The sequence below is a fragment of the Aquila chrysaetos genome, chromosome 12 (genome assembly GCF_900496995.4).
Source record: "Aquila chrysaetos chrysaetos chromosome 12, bAquChr1.4, whole genome shotgun sequence".
Lineage (NCBI taxonomy): Eukaryota > Metazoa > Chordata > Aves > Accipitriformes > Accipitridae > Aquila > Aquila chrysaetos.
This window is the reverse complement of record NC_044015.1, coordinates 2,039,272-2,065,897: the sequence shown is the minus strand read 5'-3', so window position 1 is coordinate 2,065,897 and position 26,626 is coordinate 2,039,272. Positions and strand designations below refer to the sequence as shown.

Sequence of the window (26,626 nt, the reverse complement as noted above, 5' to 3'; positions counted from 1 at the left end):
AAATTTCCTATCTATGCCAGATAGGGTGGAACATGCAGGTACAGCAAAGCCTGGGAGCAGCTGAGGGTGTAGGAGGACATTCAGATAGTACTGCTACAGCTTTTCTAACTCCTGCTGTCCTGCAGAACATGGAGTTCTGCATCTGTGCCAGACCTTGGAACAGCAGGAATACGATGCTTCCAGTGTTAAGAGTCTTTAAAGGAACACAAAAAGCATTCAGCTATCGTTGCAAAATGCTCACAGTATGATTAAGTGGCAAGCACACAACAAGAAACCTTGTTGAATACACTGACTATATTTCCACTACCTGCTGAAGATACCCAACGTGAACTGAACACAACACAAGAGCTCATGTTTAACAGATGTGCCTTTGAGGCCCTTTGAAAGTTATTCAGCTCAACAAAAAGCCATTAAACCTGACATTTTGCAGAACGCCCAGCAGCCAGTCCTCTCTGACTGCAAAACTCATCTTTTCATAGGTGATGACTCTAATTTGCCACCTTACTCTGTCTGCAACAGTGCCAGTTCGGTGCACGAACACATATAAACTAACTTAGGTATCAAAAGAAGGGAAAACTTTCACTCTGTTAACCTTAAATGCACTCTAGCCTTCAAGAGCTGAGTCTTTGCTAGGGATCGCTATAAATAAGCAGCCACACAGGATACGCTACTATGAGATAAAGAAGTTGTCCTCACTGGTGTGAAACATATGTCTCTATAATCAGAACAGCAGTGACAGGTCTTATAATTTAAGGAGCTGACCATCACAACAGTCAGATGGTACCAAAAGGTGAGACAACAGACCTTACAGGAGTCCATAAGCCTTACAGGATTTCATAAGCCTTACAGGATTTCTTTGGAGATGGACTGAGGGACTGCAATATCCCTCTACAGAGGGATCAGCACATCTGTTGCAAGAAAAAAAAAACCCCAGCCATCTGCATTCTTCTGAATGGTACTAGAAATGCCAACTCGAAGCAGTGGTTTGTATGGTACATAGAGCCCAGCAAACCACAGCTTTGTAACCATACAAGAACCCTGTATATCCTCCAGTCAACTCCAGTGACTGCTCCTGCAGAGCCAAGAGTGGATGCCGCCTCCTCCTCCTCCTCCATCTCTTCCCTCTGATCACAGCACAGCCAAACCAGATCTGAGGGCATTAAAAACCCAGACTGAGATGTGCACAGGGAATATCACCCACAGCTACAGTTCTTCGCTATCACAGAGCTTTGCTTATAACAGGTTTGGCTTTATGCACAGAGGTTTTTGTGCTTCAGCAGACTAGTGTATTGTTTAATTAACTTCAAGGGGATCTGATTAAAAAGTCAAGAGGTGAAACAACTCACATCCTAACCCATGGGTTATAACCTCCCCATGAAGAATATTTCACTGGTTTATGTAAATGATCTTGGCTCTGAACAGGGGAAGAATTAGCTAACCTCTCAAAATCCTTTCTTGCCCCGTCTTCCATAACATTAAAGCAACCATTTCCTCCCAAAGCTTCCAACTGTAACAGAGATGTTTAATCCTTTCAAACCCCTTCAAGGTACGCAATGTTTCTTGAAGTACTTTAAGAATTGGTTTATAGGAAAATAACCTTGAACTCCACAAGGAGGTAAAGAACAGATCTTAGTTTAGTCTCAGAAACAATCTGCAAAGTTGGATTTACTCTTTCTTGTTTTTAAGCCCACCTTACAAGGTTATATTGAGTAACAATAAAGTCCAACAAAACCCCCAGTACATTGTGATTTTTAGTTTGAAACATGATCCCAAAGTGATGAAGCAACTGATAAATATACTTACAATAAATAATCTGGCATTTCTGAAGTTGATGTTGGTACACTAGAATTATTGCATGTTCCATTTAAACCTGAAAAAATAAAAACTTGTTTATAGACATTCTTAAAACTTTAAAGCTCCATGCAATTCAACTTCAAATTCGTAAACTTATCTGCAATATACAGTTTATCAAATTCTAAAGGATTTCTGTTCTGCTTTGAACTGACAAAGATAGAAGATCCACAATAAGGTGGTTGAAACTTCAAGGCTTCTCTGGTATTTGTCTGTCAGCAAAACTATAACAGTAGCCAATGTACTGAGTGGCAAAAACCCTTAATTTCATTGCTTTATAAACACTGCCTGCAGGGAGGGAATAACACCGCTATCACCGCTGCTGAAGTGCAAAACATTTATGAGTCCAGATGAGCAGAACAGAGAGCTGAGCAAGGTGCACGTTCTTTTCTCCTGATTCTACACTATACAGACTCCTACTATTAATACTCCGGGTTCAGATTCCTGCTATTAATACTCCAGGCTCCTATAGGGTACAACAGAGAGGTTTATAAGGCGTGCAGCTTTTTTTCTCACGTAGCCCTACTGCCCTGCAGACAAATCAAAGCACTCTCTGCTCTATGAAGTTGAAGAAACATGAATCAAGCAAGGCTCAGCTAAGAATGTTTAGGAGTTTAAGCGAAGAGACCAAAGACTGCAGAAGGAACAGGATTCTGGATGTGAGCCTAAACCAGACCCCTTCCTCAACAGAAACCAAACGCTGCATTATTAGTTTGGAGAAGAAAGCAGTTGGATACAGGTTTGAAAAGGAATATTTCTCATAAACTGTGTATTATACTGAAAGCCCTAATCAGAAATCAACTGCATCCATGAGAAGGCAGCAAAACAAGAGGCAAGTGGAGAAGGCTGCAAAAGATTTAACTCATCCGCTTTGCAAAAGTGTATTTCTTCTTTCCTCTTCTTTCCAAGTCTGTTACTCGGAGCAAGCAGTACCTTGATTGCGCAATTTCCCCAGACGCACAGGAAACGTATGTGTGATCCTCAAGACTCACCTACGCTACTTTACAGTTATTACCCCAGACGAACTGTAGGGAGCATGAAATGCCCAAGTAATAAACATAGGCATGTCAAAGCAATAACCAAATTGTATCTTTTTAAAAATTCATTTTTCCTGAATTTCCACGGAAAGGCTTTCCTGAGCAGAATAGAAGAATGGCAGAAAAAACAGTGTTGTTATAAACATCCCAGTCTCAAATTCCTACTGCAGATGTCTGCAGACAATTCTGCTTTCATTCTTACCTGACACCAGCATGGAAGATGCAGAACATGGGTAAAGAAGATTGTGGAGAAGAAAAGGAGAAAAGAAAGTTTATTTTGCCGATGAGTGCCACCTACTGACTGCTGAAAGGACCCCAAAGGTCCCTCCACCACCTCTTGAACAAACCTCCCAGGAGAAACTCTGCTTCCCTGCAGCCGCTGGCCCAAGGGGGACTTAGAAAAGGCTGCCAGCCATTTGCTGCAGACAAAAGGAGCAGGATTAGGCCCATGCTATCCGCATGAAGCAAGACACAGAAGGAAAAGATCCCAATTCAGATGCGAGCTGGCTGTATGAGATCCAAGCAGCCACTGACCACATCCTGTTTATGATTACTCCCAAGTCCAGCTCGGATTTGTTACCTCACATACATCAGCAGTGCAGCAGGAACAAAACCCAACTCCTACTAATTAACAAAAAGCCAGTCATTAAACTGTTTTTAAAGCAAAGCAGAAAAGGTAGTAAAGGGTCAGCAACTTCATGAAGAAAGAATTCAGAGTATTTTGGTATTTATAAGAAACACTGACAAAAATATACATCTAGAGAGAGAATGTGTGTGTATCTATCCACTAGCATTCAAGACACAGGGTACAGGGGGAAGAAAAACAACGTTTACAGAAAAAACTAGGATTGACACAAAAGTAGGATCAAAGTAGAAGAAGTATCTAAAGAGTGTGGTTCTGCAGGGCCACACAATGATCAGAACTATGGACTGGCATTAAAAATCACTGGTGAACAATCAAAATGCATTTTGTAGGTGCTACAAAGACTGCAGGGAAGGTGACAGCTAATATCATACTGACCCCAATGTCCTGTGAAGCTCTCCCTTTCCAGAAATTCAACAAATTAGTTTCCATGTCAAGTTACTGTCCTTTTTGAGCTAAAACTGGATGATTTTCATGCACCAAGCACGAAGAGGAACTAAAAGTAGTAATGTGGCAAAGGAAAACAAGATGGATGCAAAAAGAAATTTCACAACAGATCGGGACTACAGTATTCCTAGGGGCTGCAGGGGAAGTCCCACCGCCCTGGGGAGTTGTAACAAAGCCTAATGAAATGGCAGAAAACATGAAAGCAGCAGGCAAGGAAATGGATCGGATTAGCTAACATATATTCTCTGCTCTAACTTCTAACAGTACGTAGAACTGACTTAGAAATATACTGGTTTGATGGAAAACATTTTCATCGCACCTCAACAAGTAACAGATTCACTGTTGTGTTAGTCCTCAAAGAAAGAAATTCAGAGTAATACTGGGATACAACAAGGAAGCTCTTTCAGGCTGAAAGAGCTGGTTGTATACCGCTTTAACAACATTTATCACGAGACTTATCTATCATTTCTTTTGTGTCCAATATTAAAAGCTTTTGTGACTAACTTTTCATTACTGAGTTAAAAATCAATACAACAGTCATCACAATACCAAACACAAGCAGAAGAGCTGGAAGTAATCAAGCAGCACTGCTTTTTCCAACAGATCTTGATGTCTGCCTTTCATCCCCACATATTAATACGCCTTTTAATTTAACAAGGAGAAACATGACACGGTCTGAGGCAGTTCCAAACAGCATGAAAGGTTAAACAGGAAAAACCTGATATCCTCTTTTGAGAGGAAGCGCATTTGTTGATTTGTAGGTAGGGACAGTGGTATTATTTCGTTAACCACACAGACTCTGCAAGTGGACACGCAACCTCTTTCCTCAAATAGATTTAGAGCAGAAATCATACACAGCCGATACCAATATTATCTTAGCACAAGCTGTACACGAGGACCTCTCGGACCATACATACCTGTGACTTGTTCCTGGGGAACACTAACTAAGTCAGCATTTTTTATTACTTCACAGTCCTGCTTCTCCTCTTTGCATTTCTCTTCATTTTTCTTCTCCTTTCTCTCCTTTTCCTTGTCTTTGTGCTTTTTGGATTTTTTCTTGGTTTTTACATACGAGCTGCAATTGTGCTTGCTCGTTTGGGGACAGTCTGTTGACAAAGGATGAGTCAGTCTGTCAGCCGTCTCCGGGTTCTCACAGTCTCTGCCGTTGTGAGTCAGGTCATTGCTGACATCCGAAAGGGGATCGTGAGGCCTCGGCAGCTCCAGCACCGGGAGGCTGGAGCTGGAGCTCACTGACTCCGGGACAGCCGGCGGCAGGACAGGGGCAGGAGCATCCTTCCCATTGGAGGAATTCAGTTTCCCGTTGAAAGTGGGCTGAGTTCTGTGAGCCAAATGCGAGATCCTGGGCTTTTTGTTGGCCAGGGGATCGATAAACTCCAGAGGTTGGGATCGTTTCTGGGGAGGGGAAAAAAAAAAAAAAAAAAAAAAAAAAAAAAAAAAATCTAAGTCTTGAGGCCAGAATTTTGGATGCTCTTACCACTAGGTGGTGGTGCAATACTAGAGAACAAGGGAGGATCCCCAGAAAAAAGGGCTCTGCTACCAATGAGAGCTGCCAGCAAGTGTCCCCAGCTCAGAGGCTAGTCCTGGACACAGGCTCCAGGACTGCCAGGTCCTACAGAAGCTGATCCATCCCAAGCCACTTCCTGACAATCCCAACATCTGCTCTGGAGCCCACGGCTCAGTGGGAGAGCCTACAGAAAAACCTGACATCACATCAGCAATTACTGATCTCCTGCACTATTCATACACAGGCCATGCAACCCAGCCTGCTCTCATCGCATCTTACTTCAAATCTAGCCCTTTAGAAGTAAAGCCCTGTCCTTCACCCTCCCCCTGCCCCAGCCACTTAGAGAATGGAAATAACCATAGAAACATCTGTCCTTCTGGTTGTGGCATGACATTTAGAGCACCTCAAAGTCCCTGCAAAGGAAAGATGGGCTCAGTTCTCTGGAGCAGGGAGGGATTCACGAGTTCTGCATTTATACTCAATGATTTTACCAACTCTGTGGTCAACAACTTCACCCTTGCAATACCACTCCTTCCTCTTCTCAAGAAAGAGGCATTTCCCGGAAGAGGTGAGAAAGTGTCAACTGTTAAGTTCTCAGAATTTAAGGCAAAAGAGGACATTTACAGCAGTTTTAAAAGCCACGTCACACGGGCCAACGTGACCCGAGTATCCCTTTTTTAAATAAGAAGCGTAGAGAGAGAAGTGGTTCCCAACTGTCCCCATCAGCCCTACCTGGACAGTCACAGGCAGGGCTTGGAGAAGCTTTGTGTGCCCATACCTCCTAGTAAGCAGTTGCCTACAGACTGCAGGTTAGCCTTGGGAAGCTGCACCATGGAAGAACCCATCTGTCAGTCAGCAGAAAGAAGTGCTCAAAGCAGAGCCAGAACTACGGCTGTCAGGCTCAGTCCAGCCTGAGCCAGCCAAAATTACCTTGGACAGCCATCAGTGCAGTGGTGTGTGCCTGCCTGGCAGCACAGGGCTGCAGAAACTCTGAGGAAAGATTATTTAGTGCCCAAAGGAAAACAAGCGATAGTTCTGGTTATTTCTTTTGGATATTTTATTGTTTTCTTTATGTCTCAGGCAGGGCTGCGATGTGTTTGCAAATGGAAATTTTGTTCCGTCACCAAAGTGCGGCTGGATGCACGGCTGCTTTGTCAGGGAGCCACCAGCTCGCTCCTTTCCCCCCCCAGCTATTATTTCTCTTTGTTAACTCCAGGGGTCTCAAGGACACTGCTCAGTGGCAGGAATCCTTTCCACCTGTCAAGGTAATTACGAAGAGGAGATGCTCATACTGCCACAAGAGCTCAAGGGGCAAGGGCAGCACGTCGAACCAGCTTTGCAACATCACTGACTGCCTTCCCAGCAGAACACAAGCAGTGTCCATCTCCCAAAAGGAGGGGCCATTCGCTTTGACTGCAGGTCTCAGGGCAGGCGACAGATCTAAGAACGGCCGTCTTTTATTATCCTTTCTCTAAAGCCAACAAATACCAGCTTCACCAACTTTACCTCTTTGGTTATGAGGTGGTATATGCATGCCATACCTGCTTTGCCATGTTTCCTTAGAGTTACCAGACATATCGTTTTCTCCACCTTCATTCCAACAACCGAACTTTCCCAAAATATTTTGCATTCCAGACTACCAAATCCCAGTCCTCTGCTGGGACCGCAACCATTAGCAGGCATCCCTTCTCTAAATAGAAATTACAGCTATAGAGTATCAAAAAAATGACTGCTTACAATAAAAAGCTGTCTGTAGTTTGCTGTCTGACACAAGCCATGTTAAAAGCACTGCTGGAAACATTTATATTCCGTGTTCGGTTGCCCTTGTTTCACTAGCCTTTTCTAGGTCTAAAGCAATCAACCACCCAAAGTTTCGATTTGGTCATCTCAAGAGACCAGAAACATCCCCTACAGACTTCTGCGTCTTTCAAGATATGTACAGCCAGAAGCGAGATGATTTTTCAACCTACATTTTTTCAGAATCAGGTCAAGAAAAACACAAGACCAGCCTCTTAACTTGGAAAGACACAATGCTGTTATCTCAAACGAAGGGGATCATTCTTTATTCACCAGGAACATGCCCACAGCAGAGCAGCAGAGGATTTGGAATTAGCTACCTGGCAAACAAGTTGCACAGTTCTTGTTCTCAATAGAGAATTGCCTCCCTCTCACTGCCAGAAAGCACATAATTTCTTTACCTGCTAATATTCTTTGCCACTAATCCTCAGTGCGTCTGTCCAGACAAGTAGGCATTACACATTCCATTGGCAGGAGGAGAATAAATACTCAACTTGTCTGGGCTGACCCACAGCAGAGAAGGGAAGCCGTCATTTCACAATGCTAGCGAGAAACGCCTGTGCTAAGAGATACTGAGAAGAGTGGGGACAGACTCTGCTTAACACGCAAGCAAACGCAGCTCCTTTGCAGTTTGTTATCATGGAAAAACAGTCAAAACGTACTTTTCACAGCTCCATGCGCTGGCATCTCAACAAAGCAAAGAGCAGACCAACCTGCCCCTGACTGTCACGGCAATTAGGTTGCAAAAGGTCAAGGTTTTTAATAACTCAACCGTGTTTGTGAGCTACTTATTACTGCTTCGTTCCAGTCAATTATTAGTAATGAGTAAAACACAAGCTCATTCTCCCAGGAACTCCAAGAGGGATGTAGGCACTGTAAAAAAAATTCAGCCCTTAAAACTAAACCTAAGACACACTGTCAGAGATCCTCCCCACAGGCCGCCACTGAACCACATCCAGAGGAGAAACAGATGCTGAGGAAACCCAGAATTAGACTGTAACTTAATAAAATAGAAAAAACCCAACAACCTATTGACCTAACAGCCTCCAGCAGCAGGTGATTACAGTGTGCAGACAGGCTGAACAGCTCAGCTTGGACCTACGTCCAGCAACCAACTCCATCAAGAGCAGATGGAGCCAATTGCTGGCTCTGTGCTAACCAGACCCAACACCCTTGGAGAGGGATTACCTACCTGAGGAGGAGAGCTGGAGTTCACATTGTCTTTTGGTGGACTCAGGGAAGGCGCTTCTCCTTGAAAACCACTACTGTTCTGTGGCTGACAGAGTTTCCTGAAAAAACAGAATTTAGGGCTGTTCAAATCCCGTGCTTGACAAGCCAACAGATGGTATTTCAAATCTTCCTGCAAAGAGCCTTTTTGTGGGCTCAAATTCTGACTGCTTGAAGATGCCATGAAAGTAGCTCGTTCAGGCACTTAGCAGTTTTGATTTCATTCAAAATCTAGGAAGAAGAAACTACTACAGGAAAATACCACCCAACAACATACAGTAATTGCTTATCTCTTTCCTGCCTTCCCATGATTTTTGTAATTCTCCAAGAATAGAGGTAACACCTTGGACTGACACTGCCAGTGTTGTGGCAGGGAGGGAGGAGGCAGGCTGAGCTATCAGACACACAAGAGGATTCCCTACGGAGCATGGAACTTATTTTCTGACAGTTTTACCTCTTTTCTCTTGAACTGGTGACCTAAGTTTTACAATAAATGAATTACAACCTTAGAAAAATAACCCATATACAGATTAGTAAAAACTGGCATTGAACTTTAAAGTGTATAGGTATATATATTCTTGCTACTGATTGAAATACAGTTTAATAAGCAAGACATTATTTAAACTGATTTCTGCCGAGTTTGCCTCGCCCAGTTACAATCCGCTTCATGAGACAATTCAGAAAGGAAGCAAACTGAAAAGGGGCTGAAACTCAAGTTCAGACATTGAGGAATAAGTTCTCCCACTCATTAGCACCATTAAAACAACATTCTACAGAACAGCAGTCCTCTTTCAGAAGCAAGCCCCGCTGGGTCCAGGAAAGCAGGATTGTAACAGAACTGTTACTGTATTATTGGTCCACTAGGATTTACATTTAGGGCTTCATAATAATACTTTTAAGTTGCATCATGCAAAAAAGCGCTACTTGGGTCTGTATTTGTGGTATTCAACAAACAATAGAAACCTCTTGTAGCAGAAAAGTACAATGCAAGTCATTCTAATCACGTAAGTGCGTTAATTCACATTCACGCTGGGTATCTCCATTCCCCACTGCCCAAGGGGCTCTCTAGATCTCGGAGTAAAGTTTCACAGTGCACCAGCTTTGCCCTACTCTTCTGACACCAGCCAGATTGCCCGTATATTAATCACCCAGGAAAAACTACTGTTGCATCAAGCTGCAGCTGTCAAGCTGAAAAAAAAAATTCAGGGTTAAAGGTTTTAATAAACTAGCTCTGCAGTCATTTTGTCACCAGCTGTACAGCCTAAATAACCAATGTCTAAATTCTTCCACAAGATGCTATAATCAGCTTTAAAGCGCACACATATTTTTCAAACATTGGGAAGATTATTTCACAGATAGAGCCCACAACTTTTACACGATTTTCTTTTAACCTGAGCTTGAACCTTCAGCTGTATTGCAGCGACATTTAGACGCCTGCAGTTTCACCGCCATTCTGGCTTCAGTTGCTGCTTTGTTTAATTTTATTTAGAACAATCTCAACAGCCACGGATCAACTCAAGAAAAGTACTCAGACTGTGAAAACAGGAAGGGGAACAGTGATATTCCATAAACACTGCACTGAAAGTGGCTTTTTGGATGCTGTTTGACTAGACTGAGCAACCTTGTCACATGTCCTAACATGTTAATTATGGATTTAAAAAAGTGAATGAAAGAAATAATTAACTTTCAATTCATCAGCTCTTGTAACAGCAGAGAAACATTTCACTACAACGGTAAAAGGATGGAAAACACAAACAACATGAGGAAAAATGAGTTAGTCGAACATGAGAACTGTTAGATATAGTTTTAATATTTGCAGATGTGCTAATTATTGCAGCCATTGAACCACTGAGTGCCAACCAGACCTGAAAACCGAGAGGACATTTAACAATTGGCTGGATCTAGGCAACCACGCAGACTACCACAGCCAGCTACGTAAAGTCCTACGTCTGGTGCCTGTGCCCTTTTTGTCAATGTTTTTCTACTGTCTTCAACCCTACATGTTTTTTCCATTTTGTAGCCTCATTACCTGCATTGGCTGAGCGGGTCTTTGTTTGTACAGTTGAATACATCCTTTCCAAGGTCTATTTTTAGACCTTCACATAACTGAATGCCACAATTCTAGAAAAAGCAGTAAACATTGCTTTCTACAGGGAGAAATTAACTTTTTTGAAAGCCATAAAGATTGCATGGCAGTTGTATTTTTCCTTTTAATTATAATTCAACATCAAGGCCATTTAAATGAGTTTGATTTTTCTTTAGCACGCCAAAGCACTTCAAGTGCAAGTTTCTGTTGGTTTAACAAAGTCTCATCTCCAAGCCAACTGTGCTTTCAAATCATGGAAACTGTTCAAACAGAGCATGCTCTACTTAATCTTAACCAAAAGTGCAATAAAATAAGTCTCAAAAACAAGTCAAGTAAAATCTCGATCTGCGTTACAAAATCTGTACCAAGTCAGTACAAACACACTGAAAACGCAGAGGGGGAAATATAAACACTCCCAAGCAGAATTGTCCTTTAGAAACCTGGGAGATATGCTCTCTTTCCCTGCTGCCTGCCAGCAAAAAGCTTCCAAGCTTGGAGGCTTCACCTAAGGAAAAATATCTGTAGAGGAAAAAAAACTTTAGCAACCAATGAGACAAAGCTATCATCTCAACTAACTCTCTTAAGGAAGGAACATGAGAGCAGGTATGGGCAGCACATATTTCAGGGGACTTATCTCTACAGAACTGCCTCGTGCTTTCATGCAACCCTTACTTCAATCAAATCTTAATCTTGCAGGGCAACTGTGGTACTAACAGAATTTGCAACACAAGAAAAACACAGTAAGCAAACATCCAAATAGCACTACAGAAATTAAGCAGCAAAATCTCCAAAGCAAACAGCTCAAGAGGAATAGGGACATCCACAGGAACAGAGCACAAAAGTGGCTGAGCAAGACAGCTACAGCATGCGGCTACACGGTAACATCTCTCTCCTTGCCTTCAACAAACACAGCAGTCTGCACAGGAAACCATGTACAAGAAGATATGGAAAAAGGAAAGGAGAATTTCAATGGAGAGTTGAGCTGGACACATTTGCCTTAATCCATTCATCTCCCAGGATTTTAAACCACCATTAACTTTTAACTGTAACAGCTTTTGTTGTCTATCCAGGTTTTTCCCCTAGCTTTTAGTATAATGATTTAAAGGCAACCTAGGATGATCTGAAGAGTGCATCCACTTTGATATTCAAATTTAGTCAACTTCTGTTTACCATCCAGGCAGCTATAGATTTATGTCATATTAAAATAAGTCAAACACTCAACTTACCATAGTTCTACTGACTTTGGTTACCCTGATTTATAGCAACTGACCTGGCCCAGTATTTTCAAGCTCCAGATGATATTACAGAGAACATGGAATAATTACCGAACAAGTATCCTCTTCAGCAACTGCTGATCTCCTTCAGAGTAGCCAGGCCAGTCCTTCTGCACTTCTTTGTATACACAATCTTTCAGTGTGAAGGTGCTGTCCTTGGCACTCAAATTCGCCACCTGAAACAAAAGTAATTTGCAAAAAACCTGTTAGGTTTTAATTTTCTCACTTGTTCTAACAAAAGAGATCTAAGATGTAGGCAAAATCTCAGCAGACTTAGCAGCAGTTAATAGTGTCAGAGAACAAGGAGAGACTTTACACTTCCTTTATTTAGATTATTTAATCAAACTGTGCCTTTCCTTTTGCCTTGTAATTGCAATAGTTTATTATGAGTTTCCAAAGCATATCCAGTTTACTGGGAAATAAGTCATACCTAAACAGATTATTCAGCTTGAATAGTCTGGAACAGTATAACATCAATGTATGGAAATACCTGGAAATAAAGCCTAATGGGAACAGGCAGTTCACTTATCACACCTGTCCGATAGCTAAAATGGTGCAGTTTATTAGCTGATAGAGGAACTCTTGAGGCGATAGCTTAGTTAACAATTGCCAGAAGATAATTTCTCACTAACAAGCCAGTAAAATAGGCAACAGAAAGCTACTTTCTCAAGCAGCAGCAAAGAGAATGCCTTGCAGATATAACACATTCAGGGAGCTCGCAGATTACACTGTGCAGTTCAGTGCATTAGGATCATCTGCTGGATTTCATGAAGGAGAACCTTTTTGAGGACTACTTCAGGGCAAGAACAAAACCTGTGATTACCAGCTTATAACCCAGGGTTTTACAATGAAGCATTGCACCTAAATCACATGCTGCAGTTAGCTCAGTGCACTTGCATGAGCAGCTTTCTGACATTTTTTTCCAATTCTATCGTGTGTAGTTTCCTCAGAAAACTCTGCATGGTGCCTACACGGATAGGAAACACTGCTGGAACCAGCAGAATTGTATTAGAATGGAAACAACTTGTTAAGAGTTATCCCACTTTAATCAGTCTTTCCACAGCTTGACTGAAAATTTAACTTCTTGCTGCTGGTTACATGTCTGAAAAATACAATGTTAGCACAAACCAAAAAACCCCAATTAAGCTTTCACAGATACAGTCTTTGTGAACCCTTCTTAGGTGATTGTAGAGCACTGCAAGTTTAGAAAGAAAACAAAGCCTTAAATTTGTTTTCATAAAAGGGATACGGAGGCAGAGGTGCCAAATGCTATGCCCACAGCCAGGCTGATCAACTGGCAAAGCCAGCAACTGTGTCCCAAATTCACTGGTTTAGCTGCTCAGTTTGACAACTGTATTACACTTGAAACTGGGAGAAGCTTTTATTCAGTCAGTGGAGATATTGTGCATTGGTTTAAGGATTAGTGTTCTCCATTGCTCGCTCCATTCAGGAGATGGTTGTGCTTATGAATTTCTATTATCCACACAGCAGTAAGATAGCCTCAGAAAAGCAAGTGAAAGAGTGGAAAGTCTTGAATTAACTGACGATGCTGTTAATTCTTGTGCTTTTGCTTTAGGGAGGCTATGACCTAATATTAAAAATCTATGAATTTAAAAGCAAAAAGCTGCAGAACTAACACAGCAAAGCTCTCCTGATAAGCGAAAAATAAAAAGCACAGTTATCAGTTTACATGACGAACACTTTGTTTTTCCTTTCAGTTTTGTCAGCTTTCCAAAATCCTTAGCCAAAATACAAGAAGAATTTGAGTTGTGTTTTACTTTTAGATATACCAGTAAACATGCCCAAGACAAAAGAAAAGCCGGGTTCTTTTTCAAAAACTCTCTGTGAATCCCTCCAGTTACTGCTTCTTTCTACAGCGGGAGACGCTGCTCAGCAAGGCTTGTAGCCCAGGCAGAAGAACAACTCAGATTTTCTCTGCACAGAGGCTGAGAGCTGCCACCTCCTTGTTTTGCTGGTGTGGGACTCTGTAGGCTCCACCCCAGGCCTCCCAAAAATAGGAATCTTGCAAAACGAGGCAAAAAGGCCAGCAGGAACACAGAGTCCTATGAGAGATGCAAGAGTACAATGAAACCCACACCTAGACGTATTTAGACATGTAGCCTTAATGCAGCCTGTAATTTTTAGCTTATCTGTGTCTGCCTGTGGATGGGAGCCCTGGTAGCGCTGAAAGGAGATTTAAGTTTACAAGCAATATATTTACAGCCAAATCAGCATTTAGCCCAATCAGGCTGACACTGCCAAACATACCACTTGCCTGCTAGGGGTTTGAGAGAGCATCAACAACAGGTGATTATCAGAAACAGTATTTCTAGTATTAAATCTATTTACAGCATTCAAAAGGGCGCTCAAAAGAATTCTAGCATTGCTGGAAAATTAAGGGCTACAGGATTAAAATCTAGGGAAGGTACAAGTTGTGCCAGCAATAACTCCATTTTCAATATGACCTGCCTTGTGCCCTTGGGCAAACTAACTCCTCACTGGCTCATTCTTTTCAGCTATGGAAAGGAGTCAAAAAAAAAACCAAACCAAAAACCAAACACCCCCCCCCAATCCAATACTGAAGAGGGCAGCTGCAGCATTTAAATAAATATCCATGATGTGTTCTGCACTGTGAGAGCAATAAAGGTATTTACTGCAATTCCTAAAATGGCACCTTCAACATGACTCAAAGTGTTAAGAACTGATTCAGCTTAGAGACAGCTTTCACACTTGACATACAAGTAATATGCTTTGCAAGAAGCTGCATGATCTTCACACCTAACCAGTTGCACTTCTAAGCAGGAAAGGCATGGGTCTGAACAATACAAAGACGACATAAAGCTTCATGGAGAGGGATGTATTTTTTTCCTTCACATAGGAAACATCACATGTATCAATACAGAACATGTTCCTTTATGTCCACGTTAATAAAAATACATAGATTTACAGCTTATAACAAAGTTCTAGATCCTGTTAGATAATTCTCCCCATGACCAAAAGTGTTCCTCTTAAGTGACTGATCTGGTGAGCTGAAATCATACAGCTTAGTGGCACGCACCTAAACCAAGGCATATACATGAGAGGCTTTCACTATGTTTAGCAAAATAGTAATGTGAATTGTGAACTTCTGTTGGACATGGCCTTTAGAGAAACACTCAGCTGCAGCTTTGAGATACACAGGTTACGTTCAGACTAATACAGAAATTCTGAGAAGACATTTCCCTTTACCTAAATTGTTGCCTTCATCAGAGTACAAACCTGTTGCAGAAGGTTGTCCAGCAAATCCTTGTCCTGCTGAGAAAGTCCATCCTTCTGCAATCTGAGAATAAGTTCAGGTTTCTTATAAGGCTTTAGTGCCAGTAAGTGCACAACCCTATCTTTGAAGGGTCTCTGAGAAATCGCACTATTGCCTCTCTTTATTGCACTGGCAAGGTTGACTGGCGTTGGGCGCTTCCTGGAGGGAACAGCATCGGAAGCTCCTGGTGCAGGTTTACGCACCTGAACCTTTTTGCCTAAAATGAGACGAGAATAGTGAACTGCAGCAGTCACCTTGCAAAGGCCAGTGGTCTGTCAACACGTATATGGAGTTCATTACGCCATCTGAAGTGCCAGAAGATGACAATGAAGGACAAACACAACCAGCACACCCCATCCGTTCCAATATGCCGCCAGCATGAGTATCCCATGAGTTTTATGATTCATGACAAGCTTGTAACAAGTAAACAGCATCGCCAAGCTCTGCAAACCTGAGTATTACTGGCCGCAAGCTTACATAAAGCGCTCTTTGTTTGCCAGCTTTTCATTTATCCCAAATGCATGTATCCCCACGGTTAATCTAACCATTTTTTCCCTCCCTATGAGAAGAAAATTCTGCATTATTATGTAGAAGAGTCGAAATATGGAGTGGAAAGACCAGAACTGGTCAACGAGCGGCTCCCTGCTGCTGATCTCAGCAAAAATGCTACTCCAGCAGATGTTTCTGCTTTTAGAACAATAGAAACTTTATGGGGCTGGGTCTACCTCCCTTCCCCCCGCCAAACACAGCCACATGAATGGGGTCTAACACTGATACATTAGCCTATTCATTAGTGTGCTGTCTATTCTAATAGAATAACCCCTCCTACACTGTAATAATAACTGGTTCACCCTCCAATTACATTTACATATACGTGAGAACATAAAGCTGTCTCAAAAGTTCATCTCAAGCCCTCAGAGGCAGCTTCCTCAACTCCGTCCCAAATGTGGTTCTTGGTTTCTGACAGCATTGTACAAGAATTCATTTTTCCCATTCCTATTGAAAAACAGCTTTAACTAGAACCCTCACACAAGTCCCACATCACTTACTAAAGCACAAATCAAAGAATTTTACTATTTTGAATACAGAAACAGGTAGCAGGAACCTGCCTTTGTGACCAAAGGTGAAACCAGCAAATTGAAAAAGAAAATTTGTTGGTTCCAAGGTCTAAAACATGGAGACGCAATCAATAATCACTTTGGTTCAAGAAAGTGACCTTCACTAGGACAAACAACATCCAGCATTTACTGCAAGAATTTTGGAGGTTTATTTCAGCATGGCAATTCTCCACTGCTAGGAAGCAATGTTTTCAACTGAGTCATCTGAAGATACTGGTGATTGTCTGCTGTGTTTATTTTACTGAAATGTAGATTGCATAACTGAGTCCCCATTTCCTGGCTTTTTATTACGCACCATGCTGATGCAAGTAAGTACGACCCATCGGTCGGCAGGGCTGAGTTAAGATGAGAGAGAGAAAAACAACAATTCACATGTTAAACATCCCAAAATTCAGAGGTCAACTGGACTTCATTTCCAGAAATGGGACAAGAGAAGATTCGTCAGCTTTCTACAACTCCCTTAACTCTTGCCAGGACATGAACAGCAAAAACACATTGAAACATTTCCACTTAAGGCTGGAGCCAAAACACGCAATGATAGGAAAAGAAAAAACTAAGTTAGGCCAGAACACGAAGTCTTTTAAAATATTTATACATGTGCATATATATAGATGTATACATGCACACACATACTTAGTGTATATATAAGAACACACATCCCCCTGCAGACATATCAGCTATCTATTTACATATATATTTGTTCAAGTGTTAGTTCACATCTATACTGTTCTGTTGATCTCCAGTTTCAACATTTTATATAAATTCTTCCACATCTGAGCTGCCTGGAATAACTCCACTGACGTTTTAAGTGCTGAGCTCCGTGTTCTCATGGAAATGTGAGAGCCAGCCTTCTCCCTCCAGACTAGCCTGCGAGTGAATCAGCTGATGGTGCTGGCACACCAAACACGTGCGTATCCCACAAGAGGACTGTCCTTGCCCAGGCTCTTCCTTCTTGGACCAGTGCTTTCCTCCCATCTTAAAACACTGACATCTTACATATGCAGCATGCACTCCACTCCACTGCTTTTTACACAGTTGTACCTCCATTTCAGAGCAGTAAATGTTTCACCAAGAGTATTTTTAAATCAAAAGTTTTGCTCTGTCTTTCCGGGAAGCAATTTGCTCTGAGAATCTTCTCCCTCACAAGCCTAACAACTTCATCCACTTACAGTAATGTTCTCAAATATAAGCTAAACAAAATAATCTTCTAGTCTACAGGAAATCAATGCATTTCCTTCCTGATTACTATCTTACTTCTCAGCTTTGAGCACTTGGCTGATAAAACAATGAGTCAGGGTCAGTTCTACATTTTGCAACTCACCAGTCTCATCACAGACATCCTCTGAGAAGAGACTGGCTACAGATCACATGTGCTGCAGAAAAAACAGCTGGCTCAAAAAAAAAATCCCCAAAACTCTGCTTTCTGGTTAATATTTGTGCCCTGAGTTCGTGACCAGACCGAGGTTAAGCAAGGACCTGAGCCCAAAGCTAGGTCTGTGCAGGCTCCTTCTGGAGCCTACTGATACTTGCCACAGTTTTATTTCCTCCCCTAAGATTCTCCTTTCATTGTCACAATAAGATGGTTTGTTTAAGGCTGCAGTCAGCAGCAGTGCTTTAGTCTCTCTGTTTATTAACACAAGGGCACTGCTATCTGCATCCTAGATGTTGCATGTTATGGTCTCAAGTGCAGGCACGCACCAGATGTGTGACAACAGCAGTGGTACATTTTAGCTGACTTTGCTAGGAGCACAGACACTTCTGATGGATCAGCAGTATGCTCTCAGCATCGCCGCGTGACAAATATGAAACAATGCCAGAGTGATGTGACTTCACACAGGCAATCCTCAGAGGCCACACAAACACCACCACACATGTTCTAGGGTGAAGATGGAAGCCATGAAGAAGTCACAATACAAAGGAGAGTAGCACCCTAATAAATCAGACACCCATAAGGAACTACCAGGTACTTGTTAAAGACTTTCATGGTCGAGCAAACAAATGTCAGCATTTGACTTCAGAAGCTAGTTAAGATGCCCCCAAATCAAGCTGCTGCTTACCTACGTATCTCCCCCCAGGTTTAATGACTATAGCGCTCCGGCTGCGAGTCTCCTCCTCTGCCTGTGCCATGCTTTGCCTTGCCTTCTGGTAGGATTCATCAGTAGCACACACGGTGATTTTATCCTGTATGCTTCCAAGGCAATCCAAATGGATATTGCCATTGCTGCAAAAGAAATGCAATGGAAAAGATACTTCCAACACTGCAAATGGGCACATCTCTGTCACTAGTGAATAACTGAGGTTACATTATCTAAATAATAGGAGGGAACAGAAAGAAGCTGAGAGGTAAACAGATTGTTCTGTGAATGCCTCCTTACCCAAATATACACGTGCAAACAGATTAGAAAGACTCTAAAAAGAAAGAACACATATTAAGTTTTGTTCTGGTTTGATAGTGAAAAAAATTCCACAGAAGATAGAGGGGAAAAAAAAAAAAAAACGGCTATATCTTTTGCTGTACCACTCACCTAGATACATACTGCTGGATACAGTCAAAACTCCCTTGGGGGCTGTCCTTGCCAATATTTGAAAGATAAAATGTGAAAGTCCGCACTTCCGTAGGTCGATCAGGCCTTGGAATTGCGATGTGCTGTTTGGAAGGAGAAAAATATTGGTCACTTGGGCAGCCCACACTAACACAAAATTCCATTTTTCAGCAGTCACTATGCTTTTAGCCATTTTGCAACCCACTACAAGTAAAGCATATAGATTACTGCATAGGAGACTATGAAGAGCAAGAAGCTACAAGAAGGATTCAAGTTAGCAAAACTATATGCACTGAAAAGATAAGGTAACAGAGGTAGACAGATGTAAAGAACAGCTAAATAGACAGCTATGTCTGTAAAACAGAACAGACATCTGAGCTGGCGGCTTGCTGCCTTTCAAAGCAGAGCCCACAATAATCTTGTTCTAGGAATCTGACCCAATTCTATTGATTCAGGCTCAAAACAGACTTGCTACCACTGTTTATATTCAATTTAAAGCACTTGAGACTTGTTTCTTTAGAATTAGTGATCCAGCACTAAACATAGTACAAGCCAGGTCACTAGGTAGCATGCTTATTCTTTTTTAAGAGATTATAATTCCATAACGAGATTTCATGGCTCACAGTAGAGTGTGACGCTGCTGCTAAATTAAATATTTAATCAAGCATTAAGTGTGCTCTGCAGACAACTCTGCAGCGATCTGCACTGTTTTTCTCCCCCCAGCCATTCATTTTTCAAAAGGGAAACTGTTTCCCCTCTGCGTTCAAGATCCAACATAAATCTCAGCATCTGAGCTCTACTATCACATCAATATTTGATAATTAAGATGGCTTCCAGAAAATGAGACAGAAGGAACATCAGCTTCAAGCTATTTTAGGCTACACTCCACCACACAGATTTATATTTACCCAGATTGCCACATATATGCACAAAATATACACGCCTAGCAAACCAACTCATGGCATCCACATATGACTGTACTCCAGAAGAGATTACTGCTGGTACAGAAGGGTTTCTAGGTGGTTTCCCTTTGACCTCAGACGTCTACAGCAGCCTGTAAACCCACTGCATCTGTGCCACTTTGCTAAACCACAGGGATGTTCTCAGAAGCAGCAAGAAACGCTTGTGTGACCTGCATCAAGCTGAGCCAGTGCAGCATTTTCCATTTACTCTCCGTAAAGACCAGCTATCCTCCAGCCAGCCCTCAAAACAGACTTCCCTTCTTTCAAAATGGCAAGCCAAGAAACCCAGACTTGAGCCATGTTTTATACAGAAGGACAAGTTATCCCCCGCACAGTCCCAGGATCCGCATCTAAAAATACTCGGAGCAGATTTGGTGGCGGTCCGGGCGCTGACGGGCAGCGCTGACCCTCTGGCAGCAGCAGCTGAGCCCTGTTATCTCCCCTGCCAAACGTGCGCCGCAGCCTTGAGCCCTTAATCTGTCCCGGCACCCTCTGCCCCCACCCATCCAGAACAAATAAAATTCTCTTCTGCTTTACAAGCAAGCTGAGAATATGCACAAAGTCAAAGTTATGTAAACAGTAGATTGTGAGTACTTCACAGTTGGCACCATTCACCCGCTAGTTAAATTGCTGGGAACGGGGCAAGAAGGTAAACGCAATGGGTCTGTTCAGCTTCTAGTGCCATTCGTTGCGGGAGTGAGTTGTGCTACACACAACGGGTTTGTAAAATAAAACCCGGAGGATGTAACCAAATCATATATTCACACACTAAAATAACTTGCTTCTAGCTCCTCATTTACCATTGTAAAAAACAGCTGCTCTGAGAGCCCCGACTTTGGCATTTTTGTAGTTTCTGCAGCTTCTTCAAAGGACGTAAAATGAGACAGGAGCGAGAGTCACTTTAGCTTTAAATGTTGCTCGTTCCAGTACTGAAAAGTGTAGTGTATGCAAACTGGCCGTTATCTAGGAATTATTTTTAGCTGAAACAGAAGGTTTCTCAAGCCACCAAATCAGCATGGTAACTGCTTTGAGGGAGCCCTAATTTTGGTGCTGAGTATTACACCAGTAACCATAGACACTTAAAAATAGCTCAGTACAGATGTGACTTCTGTTTTTTTTCTTTCAAGTAATATTCATCTGTGTACAGCTCACTCTGAGTAGCAATTTCACCTTCCTCTATTAATACCAACACAAGTTCATCCCAAGGAACAGGGGAAAACGTCATATTTTCCAATCACGTAAAGTTAAGACATTCTGTTCCTAACAGTCATGTTTAAGAAAGCTGCAGGAACATACATGTATTTGGCACCTGAAGGGTTTTTTTTTTCCCCCCTTGGTTCAGTTCTTTCCCTACTCCCCCATCTCAGCTCCCCCTGCCCGGTAAGCACCTGCAAATTTGACCCAACCTAAACTCTAATTCTGTACATGCTCTTACTGAAATAGAAGCATCTTCAGCCTTTCTTGTACAGTTATGCACACCATCAACTACCACCATTTGTACCGCTTTGGTACTCAAGCTCTTAAATTCTAATTTACATGGACACTGAAACAAGCAAAATACTCAAGACTCTATATAAACTTACACAACTATCCAAGAAGATCCAGTTCATGACAAAAAACTAACAAACAGGTGCTGCTCTTAAGGAATATCCAGATAGTCCCACTCTAGCATCTCAGAGTAACACACTGCTAATTACAACCAAGTTACTACTATTGAAATTCTGATTATTACCCAGATTATTGGACTGAAAAAGTAACTAGCAAGACTAGCATTGCTATGAAGAAATGCTTCCCAAGGCAAAGATCATTTACCGTCCACAGTTTATGAAAACTCTTGTGAGATTCGATCCAGACCAGGACCTGTACAGGAGGTTTCATCCCATCAGTGAAACAGCTGTTTTATTTTGGGCTAGAACCACTGACATCGTCCTCTCAGCACCTGGCTGACAGAGCTGCCACCTTGCTGACCCTGTGTTTTATTCCTGGCCAATTCCTTTATCTGGTTAATTAGAGTATTAAACATGAAAGTTTTTTTTCCTGTGTATTAGAAGCTGAGAGCATCCTTGACAGCATTCATTAGACTAACACTGGGAACAGGTAAAAAAGAGACATGGACACAGTAGTTTAAAGGCTTCCAGAGAATTAAATTAAAGCAGCAGCAGTTTGTTTTAAACTCTTATTGTATGTCCTGCCTCTCCCAACCATCAAGTACTTTAAGTTTTTCGTTCTTGCGAGAGGGATATTTACACAGAAAAGTCACACTATTAAAATCTCCTATCACCAGACGTTTCTTTAAATCACACTCTGACATTTGTGCTATATACAAAACCTACCACCCTCAAAAGTTAATGGGAAACCTTCTCCATAGCAACATTTATTAGGAAGCAAAATAGGAAGACAACAAATTGGGGAATTAAGGTATCGTGGAAGAAAGCATATTCCAAAAATAAATACCTAAACAAATACATTTTAATGTCCTCATCTGAATTTGAGAACTTGTTAAATTACTGATGTTATCTTTTCAGTCCAGTTGATAGGAGGCTCACTAGAAAGCATTTAAAGCCCTGCCATCAATTCCTTAAAGCAAGGCACAATCGTGACATATACAAGTACTACACTTAAAAACAGATGGTTATGCAGCTGCCAGCTTCTTGTCATACCCAGTAAAAATACTAATAAAAGGACAAAGAGCTCTTTCTATCTGCCCCAATTGAACTGGATCTCGCTTTCTTCAAAGCTCTACCTTTGGCCTTTACTCGACAGTGCAATTAATTAAACAGCTGAAAACGAGGCAAGCAGAGGTCAGCTCTGTGCTGCCAACATCCTCCTTCCACCCGCAACACCCCAGCGCTGCTCTCACTGTGCAGGGCTCAAGGCTTTGCTCTTTAAATGGCAACATCAGACGCAATCGTGCTGCTTCACTTCTTTTCCATTCATCCCAGACTGTAATTACAGGTGACTGGCAGCTCTTTCACCAAAAACTCTTCTCTGGAAGTTAAGGGCTCAAATACAATTAAGTGCATTAAATATTTAATTTTCATAAGGAACTGAGTAATTTGAAAATATTTTTAATTATTATAAGGAACTGCATCATTTTAAAGTAGGGTCTTTTTTTATTTATTATAAGGAACTGCATCATTTAAAAATACGTTTTCTTTTGGTTAACCTGAAAATGCCTGGGTCCATATCAGATCCATGTGAAACCCACTACAAGAAGAGCGCAGTGGCTGAGGGCAGTGGAACGTTTTAAGCTGTTCTGATTCATTTTGCTACATTTCCTTCGAGGAGGAAGATTAAGTAAAAGGCATTTCTAGAACTTAAGCAGCTTTACAGGAAAAGTTAGGTGTAGATCCTCACAAGGTGCTCTACAAAGGGAAAGGAAAGCATTTGCAGTTTTTTTAGCTTCTTTGTTACGTGCAAAGCCATTTGCTCATCTAATAGCAACAAATCATGCACCCTTAAAAGTTTTCCTTGTCACTCACTTCTAATTTTGCCAAACCTCAGTGGCAGACTTTTACCTAAGCTTTCATGCTAGGCTTTCTGGGAAGTTTAATTGTAAACATAGTAAAAAACCTGGAAATTGCTCCTTTCTTTATTTCCCAGGACAAAAGGTTTGTATTTTTCTTCTTAACTTACAATAACAATCATGTCTTTCCTGCAACATTTTGTTAGAAGTACTATGTACTATTAATGAGACTAATATCACAAGGTAAAATATGGACAAAAAGAAATGTGCTAGACTTTAATGCCTACTTAATTCAAGGCTTTTTGAAAGTTTTATTGTGGCACCACAAAAAATTAAGAAGTTATTTACAGCTGAGTTCAGATTCTTAAAAAAAAAAAATTAAATTCCCCTTCTTTATGCAGAGCACCAAAGTTAAACACACACCTTTTTTATCTAAAAAGGTATACAAATGACATTTTTAAAGTTCACTGAAGAGTTGCATTACTTTACCAGAAACACTACCAATTAAATCTCAACCTTGTCAGTAACTGGTATGACAGACGATTCAAGCATCTATAAATATCTTGGACAAGTTCAGTCATCGGAATAGAAGTTAAAGAAATAAAACTCCTAAATATAAAAAACTTTTGGTACTCACAGAAACTGCACAGTTGTTTAGACATGCATATTAAATAAAGCTTCAGTACATTCGTAGCAGCCTCCAAGCACTGCTACTGTAAATTATGGATACCCATAAAGTCTTGCACCAAGTTTACCAGGCTTGGCATGGCGTTTCCTCAGGACACAGGCAAGGTTTCCATGGATTGCTGCACCCACCACAGGACTGCCATCAGTGAACTTTCCGTTTCCTTGTTCTACCCAACAGCATGGCCTTATAAAACTAAAATTTCACCACCAGCAACACCGGTGGTGCTAGTGCTATGGATTTAGAAACGTTAGAAAATAAAAAGAGGGGAAAAGTTTTTATGAAGAGATAATCCATGCAATCAATGAACACACACTCTTTCCTGGACCACATCTGAACATCACATCTCTCACTTTCAGAAATCAGAGCATCATTCTTTGAACTGGAATAGGACAGACACACAGAACCAATACTTTACGCAGATTAATTGTATAAGCCAATAAAGAACTTTCCAAGGCAACCCACATACAAACTTACCCCTTGGCTTCCTTGAAACTGGATTACCGGTTTTGATGTCACAGCATCCTACAAAAACAAGTGGAAAAAAAATTAACTTAGAGAAATTTAAAGCTCCAATATTCACTGCCAAAAAATACTCAGCTTGATTTTTCACCTATTACTTTTTTTTTTTTAAAGGAAAAAGGTTCAGGGAAGTATACAGAATTCCAAGCAAGAAAATACAAAACCTCCTGAAACAGCAATTTGTACCTGTAACGTCACCAGTGGTACCCTTACTTCAGAAAAAGAACAGCTCTGAGATGATACCCAGATGGGCTACACTTAGTTCCTTCCTGACCCCTAAACCACATTTAAGGCACAGAACAGCTTAGCTGTGTATCTTTGGTGCTTATGTAAGTTTTGAGTTAAACAGTGGATATTTGAGGGGAAAATTTATTACAGTTCTAGGTCTGAGAACACACTAAGCAAATTTTTTCCAATAGAAAGCTGGCAATTCATTGGAAAAGCAAACTGCAACTTCATTGCAAAATACTGTTGTTACATTGCCCATTTCAACAATTGGCCTCTTCCTCCATACTAGTTTGCTTACATTTCAAGAAGTCATACTCCTGCCAGCTCTAAAACCCCTTAAATTTGCTCAAGACAGAAACACCACTGAATTTCAGCCTTTTTGCACTGTGATTGCACTTTCTGCTTTACTGTGATTTTACAAAGATCACAAAGGCTTTGGAATTCAAACTTTTACCTGAGGTTTCAACTATAGGGAAAGAAATAACGTATGCAACCTGAGCCCCACTAAGTTAAAGTAAGTTTTTTAGTTCTTAAATTTCAGAAGAATCGCGGCTATATTGGTTTTATTTTTTAAGTCACACAAAACATTCCAAGACACACTAAAAGACACCCTCCTAGAGCACAGGAGTTGTGCTCCATGGGGTGGAAAAACACGTTGCCTGTGGGATCCCATTGTGAAGCCTTCCAAAGGGACAGAAGAATTTACAAATAGGTTGAAATGTCATTTAGGAGTGAACACATTGCCACATATACAGGAGACACATTTCAATGGGAAAAACACCAAGAAGAGTTTAGGAGACAAAGTCCAAAGAGTGCATTTGTATTGTCACAATTTTGTATCGCAGTTCTCGCATCTCCCAGCATTATAAAGAATCACATCAACTTCCACAGGATTACAGAAACAGACATTTACATTTAGCAGCAAAAGAGTTAACAGCTTGAAAGCCCATTAAGTTTATCATCTCTCATAAAATCTTTCCAAATGCTTTCAGCCCAGGAGTGAAGAATCTAAGCCACAATACGCTGACATTAACAAAAAAAAAAATTCCCTAGCAAGAAAATATCCTTCTAGCACACATGAATAAGCTCATACCAAGACATAGTCTTCAGAGCCTTTTAAGAGCCCATCCAATACGATTTAACAGATCTGCATCACACCCTAGATTCTTACAAGATATTTATGACAGTGAGTAAAGCAAGAATATGCTTGAAGCTGACAGCACTCACTGTGTTGTATAGCGAGTTTTATAGACTCGAAACAACCTTCATAAAGAAACAATAAACAACATCTTGCTCTTCGTACAGAGATCACTGAATTCCTTGAGTGCCACGACATTGCATACCACAGCACACTGTTCATAGAGAGACTGGCCAGCTTTTTGTTCATGGTGTCAGCATGTACTGTGCAATGTGTCCAGAAATTCATATGAACATATTTGAGCAAATAAGCATTTGAAACATAAAAAAATCTGGATTAAAAAAAAATCTCAATGTGGATCTTGTACAGCTAATTACAGATTTGTGAAGTTCTGCAATTAATTTTGGAAAATTACTTAAGTGGAATAAAAAGGTAATATGAAGCATGTAAGTAGAATAACAAGGCAGTAACAATACAAAAGTACTGTTACACAAATCAGGACAAGCTTTAATTACAGAACTTATAAATTCCCTAATCTACATACAAAATGGTTTGAAGTTAAATGTGTAATCGCAAACTTAAAAATGAGTGTTCATATGAGTTAAGTGGTGAACTTTAGCTTTATTTCCTTGAACCCCCGAAATACAGTATTTCTAGGCTCCCAAGCTGTCTGTGCCTAAGGGCTGCTGGGTTTGGGGATCTGCCATATAGGAATATCAGTGTTATAACTCCCTGCCACACTCCGCAGAAGGGATCGCAGGGAAGAACTGGGTATTGAAGGG

At 41.2% G+C, this 26,626-nt stretch overlaps 1 protein-coding gene across 2 annotated transcripts in view; it reads right to left on the bottom strand.

Moving 5' to 3' along the window:
* Positions 1-26,626, bottom strand: part of ELL (elongation factor for RNA polymerase II) — a 57,741-nt gene that overhangs the window by 5,827 nt on the left and 25,288 nt on the right. For both annotated transcript variants that reach the window (XM_030034066.2, XM_041128127.1), the window contains exons 2-9: positions 24,434-24,481; positions 18,826-18,947; positions 18,358-18,521; positions 15,146-15,399; positions 11,939-12,063; positions 8,493-8,589; positions 4,896-5,391; positions 1,804-1,870 (exon numbers count right to left, since the gene is read on the bottom strand). In XM_030034066.2, the coding sequence (XP_029889926.1) occupies positions 1,804-1,870; positions 4,896-5,391; positions 8,493-8,589; positions 11,939-12,063; positions 15,146-15,399; positions 18,358-18,521; positions 18,826-18,947; positions 24,434-24,481 (1,373 nt within the window). The remainder of the gene's footprint in view (positions 1-1,803; positions 1,871-4,895; positions 5,392-8,492; positions 8,590-11,938; positions 12,064-15,145; positions 15,400-18,357; positions 18,522-18,825; positions 18,948-24,433; positions 24,482-26,626) is intronic.